This window comes from Budorcas taxicolor, chromosome 7, assembly GCF_023091745.1.
Source record: "Budorcas taxicolor isolate Tak-1 chromosome 7, Takin1.1, whole genome shotgun sequence".
NCBI lineage: Eukaryota > Metazoa > Chordata > Mammalia > Artiodactyla > Bovidae > Budorcas > Budorcas taxicolor.
In genome coordinates, this window is record NC_068916.1 from 15,813,561 (window position 1) to 15,823,847 (window position 10,287).

At 54.4% G+C, this 10,287-nt stretch overlaps 2 protein-coding genes across 2 annotated transcripts; one reads left to right on the top strand and one right to left on the bottom strand.

The window, feature by feature from the left end:
* The first annotated feature begins 1,456 nt into the window (after positions 1–1,456).
* Positions 1,457–2,990, top strand: SWSAP1 (SWIM-type zinc finger 7 associated protein 1). The gene is made up of 2 exons (XM_052643985.1): positions 1,457–1,702; positions 2,238–2,990. Exons 1-2 carry the CDS (start codon positions 1,457–1,459, stop codon positions 2,742–2,744), a joined length of 753 nt encoding a protein of 250 aa, XP_052499945.1. The 3' UTR covers positions 2,745–2,990.
* A 1,239-nt stretch (positions 2,991–4,229) lies between these two features.
* EPOR (erythropoietin receptor) lies at positions 4,230–9,496 on the bottom strand. Its single transcript, XM_052644263.1, has 8 exons — positions 9,382–9,496; positions 8,390–8,525; positions 7,823–8,001; positions 7,588–7,745; positions 6,951–7,104; positions 6,776–6,863; positions 4,935–5,022; positions 4,230–4,841 (listed from the first exon to the last, which is right to left on the bottom strand). Exons 1-8 carry the CDS (start codon positions 9,494–9,496, stop codon positions 4,230–4,232), a joined length of 1,530 nt encoding a protein of 509 aa, XP_052500223.1.
* Between the last annotated feature and the right edge of the window lie 791 nt (positions 9,497–10,287).

The following is a 10,287-nucleotide window of genomic DNA, read 5'->3' on the forward strand; positions in this document are numbered from 1 at the left end:
TATAACTATGTGGAACTGTGTGATACAGGTGCTTGTGTATTTAGAGTGTTGCAAAGCGAGGTGAATCGGGATGAGGTGGTGCATTTGACAGGACAATGTAACAGTGTGACTCATGTGTGTGTCGGCAAAGGAATTGTTGTATCAGACTGTATCTGGTTTGCTTGCAAGAGAAAGGGTGTGGGGGCATGAATGTGAGAAAGAGTATGTATGGGGTGCCTTGTGTCAGGATATGATTGTGGGCATGTGAGTGGTGGGGATTCTGAAAGTGAAATATATGCAGAAATGCCCTGTCTGTGTGTGTGTGTAGGAGTGTGGGGGTGCCTGTCTGTGTGAGTGGGTGTATTGAGGGATGTTGTGAAGCTCTTTTCTGGCCCCAGAGGGAGAGAGAGAGCCCTGGAAATCTCAGTTCCGCCCTGCCCCTGGGTCTCCTGGCAACGGCACCACTTTGAAGTTACCAGGAGACAGAGTTGCTAGGGCAACAGGGCTGTGAGTGGCAGCTCTGGGGAGAAGTCTGTGAAGATATCCAACCAGTGCTCACTTGGTCACTCACCTTGTTCTTCCTTCTCTCCCAGTTTCCAATCTATCCTACCTTTCTTTATTCATTCCTTTAACAAGCCTTTGTTGAGACTATGCAATGCCCTAAGCACTGTCTGGGCGCTGGAGATACTGAAGTGAATATGACAAAGAAGGTCCTGCTGTGTGGCTCTCCCTCAGTCCCCCAGCCCCTGCATCTTTGCCTTTTCTCTCTCTTCTCTCTCTCTCTCTTTTTTTTGTTCTATGGTCCTGCCTCTCATTGTACCCTAAGCAGGACTCAAGAAGCCCCCAGGCCAATGAGGAAGCCAGCTGCGACTCTTCTTACAGACCCTCAAAGACACTCCTTTGCGGTCTGACGGATGTTCTGCACATGAATATCCTCAAGCTTGCAACCCCAAACACACACACATTTGTGCAAGCATTCATTCAAGTGCAGAGAGAGACAAGCGCATAGCTTATCCACTTCTCCCCTTCACTGTCATTAGGTAACACCAGCAGAAACGCGCGCACACACACGTTCATTGCAGTATTCCTGAGATACCATGTGCTCCATTTTATAGGTGGGCAAAGCTGAGGCTCAGAGATTTTAAGTAATGTGTCCGTGATTAGGGCCTGTTCCGTCCAACTCTCAACCCTTATATTGTCTGATTAGCTGCTTAGCTCACAATACTAGTGTTCGTGGTGCTTCCGCCAGCGGACTCACTTACGAGAGGGCCTTATCGCCCTGAAACGCCTCCATTTGTTGCTCAAACTAGGTTATTTGCCCCTTCACCAGGGGAGGAGCTAGGAAACGTCGATCTAACTTTGAGGAACAGATTTTTGGACTAATGAAGAAGCTAAGTGCACTGTAACCAATGAGACCCCGCCCTGGGCGGGATTAAGGGCAGGCACCGGCCGCCGATTGAACAGAAGTACGCGGCAAATGGCGGAGACGCTGAGGCGAGTGCTGAACCTGGGCAGCGCGGCGGGCCCCGGGAAGAACACAGCTGAGGCCGAACCGCCTTTGCTGCTGCTCGGCGGTCCAGGCTCTGGAAAGACAGCTCTGCTATTCGCGGCGGCCCTGGAGGCGGCAGGGGAAGGCCGAGGCCCGGTCCTCTTCCTGACCCGGAGGCCTCTTCAAAGCCTGCCCCGCAGGACTGGACCGGCGCTCGAACCACTGCGATTACAAGTAGGGGACCAGAGGCGGACCAGCCCGTAGCGGGGCTAATGGGGGATTGACTGACAGGCGGAGACAGACCAATGGCGGAGACGAAGCAAACATTGTGGGAAGGAATATGGACGAGTTGGGGATGGGACTATACGAAGCCTTGTTAAGACTGAGTGAGAAATTATCCAATGAGGGGGCAGGATCCACACATTTGCGTTCCAAGGGGTAGGGTCAGGGGCGGAGCCAAACAAGAGTCCGTGGTGGAGGTGGACGCTATGGGCAGGTTTTACGTGGAAAGATTGCCCTAGAGATTTGGCAGAAAGGCATACCTGTTCTTAATAATACCGGGCAGTGCCGAGTGCAGGATAAGAAAAAAACGAGGGTAAGGGGTTGGTGAACAGAAGAATATTCGATCCCTCTGAGCTGCTTCACGCTCGAACCAGAGGTCTAGTGGGTGAGAGCCTCGTCCAGGGGAGTATGCAAGGAAGCAGGGCTGCTCTAACTGGAAGCCCCGCTTCCTATGCTGAATCTGGCCCTTTCCTTTTTCCCTTTCTAGAAGATCCGCTTCCAGTACCCACCCTCAACCCGTGAGCTCCTCCGGCTTCTGTGCTCTGCCCATGAGGCCCGTGGACCAGCCCCCTCACTCTTGCTGCTTGATGGCCTGGAGGAATACCTAGTAGAAGACCCTGGGTCCCAGGAAGCCGCCTACCTGGCTGCCCTGCTTCTGGACACAGCTGTCCACTTCAGCCACCGGGTTGGGCCTGGCCGGGGCTGTGGGCTCATTGTGGCCTTCCAGACCCGAGAGGAAGGAGGAGACAGTGGAAATGCTCTGCATCTGGCACTCCTTCAGAGGTATTTCCCTGCCCAGTGCTGGCTGCAGCCGGATGCAGCAGGCCCAGGACAGTGCTGCCTCCGAGCCTCCCTGGAGCCAGGTGGGCTGGGCCCCAGGGAAGAATGGTGGGTGACTTTTCAACCAGATGGAGAGATGACAATCACCCGATGGCCCACCCAGTTGGTTGACACCAGCTCGCACAAGGGTTCAAGCTCTGGAGGCCAACCATGAGGTTTGGAGTGTGACAACTTCTCTATGCCTGTTTCCTGGTCTGGAACACCTGCCTCAGTTCAGTTCAGTTCAATCGCTCAGTCGTGTCTGACTCTTTGCGACCCCATGAACTGCAGTATGCCAGGCCTCCTTGTCCATCACCAACTCCCGGAGTTTACCCAAGACAGATGCAAATTCAAAGCCCTTAAGATTGTAAAGTGCTTTTTCGCTCGTAAATATACCATTATCCTGTATATATTGTGCCCAGCCAACATATTGTTGAATTTTTCTGTTTTGAATTTTATAAAGAAGAATTTCATGATAAATGTAATCTGAAACTTCCCTCTCAACACTGGTACTAAGATTCGGCCACATTTTCATTCATTCCTTTTTCCATACTGCATGTAATTCCATGAGTGACTATACCCTACATTAGGTATGATCAGATTGACTTATTTACTACTATTAACATTCATACACATATCCTGGTCCATGTGTGTGAGGGTTTCGTGGGTACATATCTAAAAGTGGAATTGCTGGAATAGAAGGTATGCTTTCCTAGGTTATGTCAAACTTTGAAAAAGCAGTTAAGCCGAAACTTCCAATGAGCCACTTGATTGACCTTTGGTGTCATCAGCGTGCTTTCTTAGAACCAGATTTGGAATAAAGCCTTAGGAATTAATGTTAGTATTATTATTAGTGGCAAAGACTAGCTAGCTGCTCATTAAACAGCTCTTCTCTCCTGGGTGCACAGCTGAACTACATTTCCCAGCTGTCCATGGTTCTTACTAGAGTCAAATGACCATTTCTAGCCAGCAGAATTTGTGAAGACGTGGCACCCACCTCCAGGCTACATCCCTAAAGTGGCCTACAAAAATCTGCTGTCTCTTGTTGGCTGGAAGGATGCAGAGGGTCCACCTGAAGACCCCAGAGTACCCCTAGGAGATGGTTAAGCTACAGCCTGGGTTTCTGACTCATCCCAGGGATAAGCTAACCATCTATTTGAATTGTATGAGAGAAAGTGCTTCCCTGGTGACTCAGCTGGTAAAGAATCTGCCTGCAATGTAGGAGGCCTGGGTTCAATCCCTTGGTCGAGAAGACCCCCTAGAGAAGGGAATGGGTTGTTGTTAGGGCAGCTAGCATAACTTATACTGACCAATTCATTCTGTTATTCAGGTTGTCAGGTCAGAATTTTAGACTTAACTCCAGACTTGCTGCTGCTTCTTCTATGGCCTGGGCCCAGGGAAAAGATGGGGCTGACAGGTAATTATAGAAGTCACGACAGGAAACTTGTATATATTTATATATAAAGTATATATATATATATTTATCTATCTACACACAAAAAACTGTACATTTAAAAATACTGCAAGGCTGTGACTTTGAGCAGGATGACTTGAGCAGAAAGCCAAGGTCAGCAGGCCTTACTGACCCTGCTGGATAAACCTTGGGTCTGGAGTAGCAGTGCGGTCATTCTGGGTCTCTGTGGCTCTGAGGGCTGGAATCCTAGGAGCAGGCCACGTAGCTCGGGGGTGAAGGCTTGGGAGCTGGGATGAGGCTGTTCTCATAAGGGTTGGAGTAGGGACCATTGGATGAACCCCCCTGGGCTTCCTGGGAACCCCCTGAGCTGTAGCCAGTTGAGATGCCAGAGTCAGACACCACGAGGTACAGGTACTTTAGGTGGGGTGGGGTGGGGAGCAGCTCAGGGGGCAGTGCCCTTGGGCGCAAGAGCTGGGAGCTGGGGTCAAGAATGGTGTACTCAAAGCTGGCAGCAGAGGCCCCCTCTGGCCCAGGCTTCAGGGCCAAAGTGGATGTGCAGGAGGACGCTTCTGAGGCTTCATCCGTGGTCACTATGTCCATATCGCCACAAGGCTGCAGGAGGTCCTCACTCGGCGGACTCCGGGGCAGCAACCACTTGTCCAGCACCAGGTAGCTGTCTTGGGCATGCTCGCTGCCCACCGGCTCCAGGAGGGACCCCCCGTCATCTGCCCCAGGTTCCACTGCCTGTGTCACCCCCCAGCAGCACTCAGAGAGGACTTCCAAGGGGGCAGGTGGGTCCTCTGGGAAGGGGGTGCTGGGGCTCCACCACAGACAGCCGTCAGTCTGGTACAGCCACAGCTGGGGAAACAGCACCAGCTTGCTCAGAGACTTGGAGTTCGGCCACAGGAGCAGGGAAGCCCCAGGCCTGGAAGGAACAACCAGGCCGCCTACCTGGAAGTTACCCTTGTGGGTGGTGAAGAGGCCTTCAAACTCGCTCTCAGGGCTTGGGATGCCAGGCCAGATCTTCTGCTTCAGGGTCCTGGTGAAACCGGAACAAACAGATGCCTGGGCATTTGTCACTGAACAGTCACCGACACCCCCTCAGCACCATCCCTGGGGCAAAGAGACTCCTAGTCCCTTGTGGTCATGTTGAAGGCAGAGGAGTGCATGGGACTGAGGAACAGGGGTTCTGCCAAAGCATCTGCAAGGCCCTACAGAAGGGCAATGGGAACAGGGTTTTGAAGGATACATAGGAGTTCAATATACACTGCCTTATGGTCCCTCTAAAACCCACCCAGGCTTGTCTGAAGGTCCATTATGCTACTTTCCTCCTCACTCTTTTCCATGGTTCTCCAGTGCATTCAGGCTAAAGTCCAAACTCCTCCCTACAGAACACCCTACATGATCTAATCCCTGTTACCTCCCTCATCCCCCCCGCCCCACCTTACACACTCTGCTCTAGCCATACAGTTTTCTTGCAGCTGCTTCAATGTTCCAAGCTCACTCCCATCTCAGGACCTTTGCACTTGCTGTTTTTCGCTGCCTGCTTTTCATGCGGCTGCCTCTTTCCCAGGATTCAGGTTTCTGCTCCGATGTCACCTCCTCTCACCTATCTATTCTGTCATGTCCCCCTGTGCATGCATGCTAAGTCACTTCAGTCATGTCTGACTCTTTGTGACCTTACGGCCTGTAGCACACCAGGCCTCTGTCCATGAGATTCTCCAGGCAAGAATATTGGAGTGGATTGCCATGCACTCTTCCAGGGGGTCAGCCCAACCCAGGGATCGAACCTGAGACTCTTATGTCTCCTGCACTGGCAGGGGAGTTCCTTACCACTAGTGCCACCTGGGAAGCCCGATATTTCTGCTATCTCTCATCACAATTTATAATCAAATATCTGTTGGTTTCCTTATTTGTTGTGTGACTCAGCTATGAGATCCACAAGAGTAGAGACACATCTGGTTGGTTCTGCTCTTTCTTCCCAGTGCCTAGCACAGAGCTGGCACTCAGTATTTCCCAATCAAGTAAATAAACAAGGCTTTGAAAGAACTAGGAGATTGCTTGGCAGGCACGGCAAGAAGGACATTCCTGGCAGAAGGAACAGTGTTATTCCAAGGCTTGGGGGTGTGAACACACATAGTATGTAATTGGGTTACAAAAACTGAATTACAAAAACCTCAGGATGGCTGGTCATGTCATAAAACATCTAAGGAGCTTGACAACGGGTGAGAGGCATTTGGGGCTAAATCGTTTCATGAAGCCCATTTGGTTGGCTTTACAGAAGTTGATGAAACTGGGAAAAAAGTATTCAAAAGGAAGGGCTTCCCCGGTGGCTCAGTGGTAAAGAATCCGCCTAAAAGGCAGGAGATGCAGTTAGACGCAGGTTCCATCCCTGGGTCGGAAAGATCCAGGAGGAGGGCATGGCCACTCACTCCAGTATTCTTGCATGGAGAATCCCAGGGACAGAGGAGCCTGGCGGTCTACAGTCCATGGAGTCGCGAAGAGTCGTACACGACTGAAATGATTTAGCATAGCACGCATGCACGTTCACAAGAGAATCCAAGAAGGAGCAGACACTGAGGTAGGAGGAAAACCCAAAAAGTATATGCCCAAGAGCAGAGAATTTTAAATAAGAATCTGAGTGTGACTTGGCTTGCATCCCGACCCTGCCACCGACTTTTCATTCTGTAACCCTGGGCAAGTGCCTGCCCATCTCTGAGCCTAGGTTTTCACAGGGAAAGGGGAAAGTTAGTGGAGGGGAGTCTGAGCCAGATGCCGAGTGGGGCGCTCACCGGCGGTGGGAGAGCAGGGCTAGCACGGCCAGCAGCAGTAGAATGAGCACGAGGACGAGGGAGAGCGTCAGGATGAGGGGGTCCAAGTCTGGGGGAGCAGGGAAGAGGTCAGGGCAGTGAACTTGGCCCCCATGCTCCGCCCAGCCCCTCCTACCTCCCTTGCCTGGGGCCTCACCACTAGCCGTCAGCAGTGACGCAGGCTCGGACCAGGCGCTCCAGAAGCCACCGAAGCTGGGCTCGGCCATACGCGCGCGTACCCTGAAGATGTAGCGCGTTCCGCCCCGCAGGTTGCTCAGCAGGCACTCGGTGCGGCCGTCGAGGATCTCCACCTGTAGGCGGGGCCCGGGTGAGGGGTGTGGCCAATAGGGGCAGGGAGGGAAAAGGAGGGCATGTGGGGGTGGACTCTGAGGGAGCCAGCCAATCAGAAAAAGGAAGAACAGAAACCAAGCATGGGGAGGCGGGCAATGAAAGTAGGAGGCGGGGCCCAGGAAGGCTTGGGGCCAATCAGGATGGGGCCCTGGGTGGAAACGGGCGCACTCCGGCTATTTAACAGTTGGGCCTGCGAACAGACAGGGCGGGCACTGGAGCGGTCTAGGGTTCCGGGCAAGAGTTAAGAAAGGTTGAGTCCAGGTGGGCTTGGGAAAAGGGGGTCATTGGGAAAGGGGACAAATCAGTGGACGTGGAGATGTCTTGGGCAGGGCGTGGAAGGGACGAGGCCAAGGGGGCGGGGCCCTAGTGACAGTCTGGGTGAGACTTAGAGGGCCTGTCTAGTCTGGAGCCCTTTGGGGCTAGGTTATAGGGGCGGGCCTCACCCTCTGTGCGCCCCCTGCGGCGTTCTCTGCCGAGATGTTCACCTCATAGCGGATAAGGCTCGCCATGGGTGCCCCAGGCGGCGGGAGCCAGCGCAGTACCACGTGGCCGCCCTCGTCGGCCCGCCGAGCCACAAGCCTGGCGGGAGGGTCTAGGAGCACTACGGAGAGGGGTTTGCTTAGGTGGGCGGAAACTGGGATTCCCTCCCGACCAATCCCCCGTTCCCAGCGCACTTACCCACTTCGTTGACGTGAATGGTACGGCGGTAGCGTGAAGCGCCCGAGGAGGCCGCAGTGACGTGCAGCTCTAGGGGCACGAAGCTCGACGTGTCGGCTGTAGGCAACGAGCACCAGAAACGCACCAAGCCGCGGGCGGTGGGCGTCTGATGCAGGCGGCATGGCTTCCACGGCTCACCCCTGTTCAACCAGGAACCAGCGAGGGTAGGGGGATCAAGTTTGGAGGTTTCGCGGGGACCGAGGGCGCGTTTCTGGACACCACCACCAGGGGGCGTCGCAGCCCCGACGTACGCGACGCCTTAAGTCCTGCTTTGGAGCGGTATTGTTCCTGCCCTGAAGTTTGCGGTTGCCCTCCAGCAGTGATCACAGGAGTGTTCCAGCCCCGACCACTAGGGTGCACGTCAGCCCTGACTCCGTGGGCTTCCCACAAGTGCCCACCAGCAGAGATGCCAGCCGGTCCCTGGCACCAGGAAACATCCCAAGATGCGAGCTCCTGGGAAGTCTGCCCGGCCCGCCCGCCCCCTGCACCTGTGGGGCGCTCCACCTGACCCCGCCTCGTCCAACTCACTCGAGCTGGTAAGAGAAGCTGTAGTTGTCCGGGCCGACTCCGGCGGTGGCCGCTTCCTCCCAGAAACACACCAAGTCCTCCAAGCGCTCGGTGAAGCACAGAAACTCATCAGGCTCGCGGGCTGTCAGCAGGGCCGCTGAGGATGGGGGTAAGGGGAGGGGGTCAAGGGACCCGAGCCCCTTTCTCGAGCCACAGCATCCTTCCCTCCCTCCTCCTGCCTGTGCGGACAGATAAGAAAAAAAGCCCCGCCCCCATTCTTCCAGCCGGGCCCTTCAAAGGGTCCGCCCAAGTAGTGCCCCCCAAACTTCCAAGTGTGGGTTGCGTGTCTTATTGTCTCCCTCCAACACACACGCCGCCCACCCGCGACCGGCTTTGCTGAGCGCAGCATTCAAGGCCTCCGCCTCCCGCTGCCGCCCCCGCCCCAGCCTAGGGACTTGCGTGCGGGTGAGTGTGTGTGCAGGAGGCGGGGTCCCCTATCAGCCCCGGCAGGCTCCCGGCGGCCCGATAGCGCCAACCGTGCCCCCCGTTCCCCTCCCTCAACCCCGCGGACCCAGGGATCTGGCGCCCGCATGCCAACCGTGTTTACAGTTGCCTGGGGCTCGGCCCCTCTGACTCGGACTCGGGTTTTACCCTCCCTTCCCACTTGGAGGGTCGGCTAGATCTCCTTAGCTCAGCGACTCTAGAATACAGGACTCTAGACTACAGCACCACCCCTGCCCCATTTAGCGTTTAGCACGTCCCAAGTTCGTTGAAGAGATAAAGCAGGACTCTTATGCCCCTTTCTAGCTTCTCCCCCAGAATCTAATCTGGGGATATAGACCCCAGCATGCCATATGAGATCCCAGTCTAGGGGTTCAGACACCGTCTTGGGCCCCAGGTCACAGACTCAGAATGAGAACCTGGGTGGCCCCAAGGATCCGGGCAGGAAGTTCGGGTCCCAATATTGCCCTCCAAGATCCAGTGCTGGGGTCCACACTCAACTCCACCCTTACCTTTGTTTTCAAACTTGGGGTCCGTTGGATTGGGTGGGGGAGCCCAGGCTGCCCCAGCGAGCAAGAGGCAGAGGAAGCCAATTCCAGGACGGAGGGGTGCCGGGAGATGATACATAATGTAGCCCCTAACGCCGGGGGCCCAGGGCTCCTGCCCTCCCCCCTCCCACTTCTTCCGCCCCTGGCACAGGCCACAGCTGGGTCAGCAGCTGCCTCCGCCGGACACAGCTGACCAGGCCTTCCCGGTCAAAGCTCCAAGTGGCAGCTCCCCCGAGGGGGCGGGACCAGCAGGCAGCCCGAGCTGAGATAAGAGGGAGGCAGCCGCCCTGTGGGGCCTGGTTAAAGAGAGCAGGGGCCCTGAGCTCTGTATCTCCTTGGGGGTGGAGGGAAGGAACTGCTCTGCTTTCTGCCTCAGACACTCTTGCTGTGCGACCCTGGACGGGTTACTTACCTTATCTGAGCTTCAGCCTTTTAATCTATAAAATCCGACTTGCACATAGCAAGCATTCAAAAAATGTAAACTGTAACTACTGATATTATCGTACTAATCAACATCTCTTCCCAGTCTGGGTAGGAATATAATAAGCCTAATAGTAGCCGTTGAATGTTTGCACAATGTTGGGAAGTACTGCCAGATAGTAAGTAAGAAAGAGCCTGCATTTGTAAAAATTACATGTATTCTAGAATGCGAGATTTTATTTGTGATTTTGGGGGCATTTTCTGCTTACATGTGTATACTCTTCGGATTTTATTTTACAAGGAACGTGCAGTTCTTTCAATAATCTGTAAAGTATAGAACAAATCATAAAAGCTGTTCTCTCGGGCTGAGCTTCAACTGGGGTAAACACCCTCCACCCCAAAGAGATGCATGCCTGGGGAAGCAGGGGATACCTACCTTATTGCGTCAGC

Excerpts from the sequence above, each read along its gene's own strand:
- EPOR (XM_052644263.1), bottom strand. The coding sequence starts at position 9,496 with ATGTATCATCTCCCGGCACCCCTCCGTCCTGGAATTGGCTTCCTCTGC. Across the intron at positions 7,746-7,822 it reads CATTCACGTCAACGAAGTGG|TGCTCCTAGACCCTCCCGCC; the intron begins GTAAGTGCGCTG and ends CCCTCTCCGTAG. Across the intron at positions 4,842-4,934 it reads CCCACAAGGGTAACTTCCAG|CTGTGGCTGTACCAGACTGA; the intron begins GTAGGCGGCCTG and ends CTGTTTCCCCAG.
- SWSAP1 (XM_052643985.1), top strand. The coding sequence starts at position 1,457 with ATGGCGGAGACGCTGAGGCGAGTGCTGAACCTGGGCAGCGCGGCGGGC. Across the intron at positions 1,703-2,237 it reads TCGAACCACTGCGATTACAA|AAGATCCGCTTCCAGTACCC; the intron begins GTAGGGGACCAG and ends TTCCCTTTCTAG.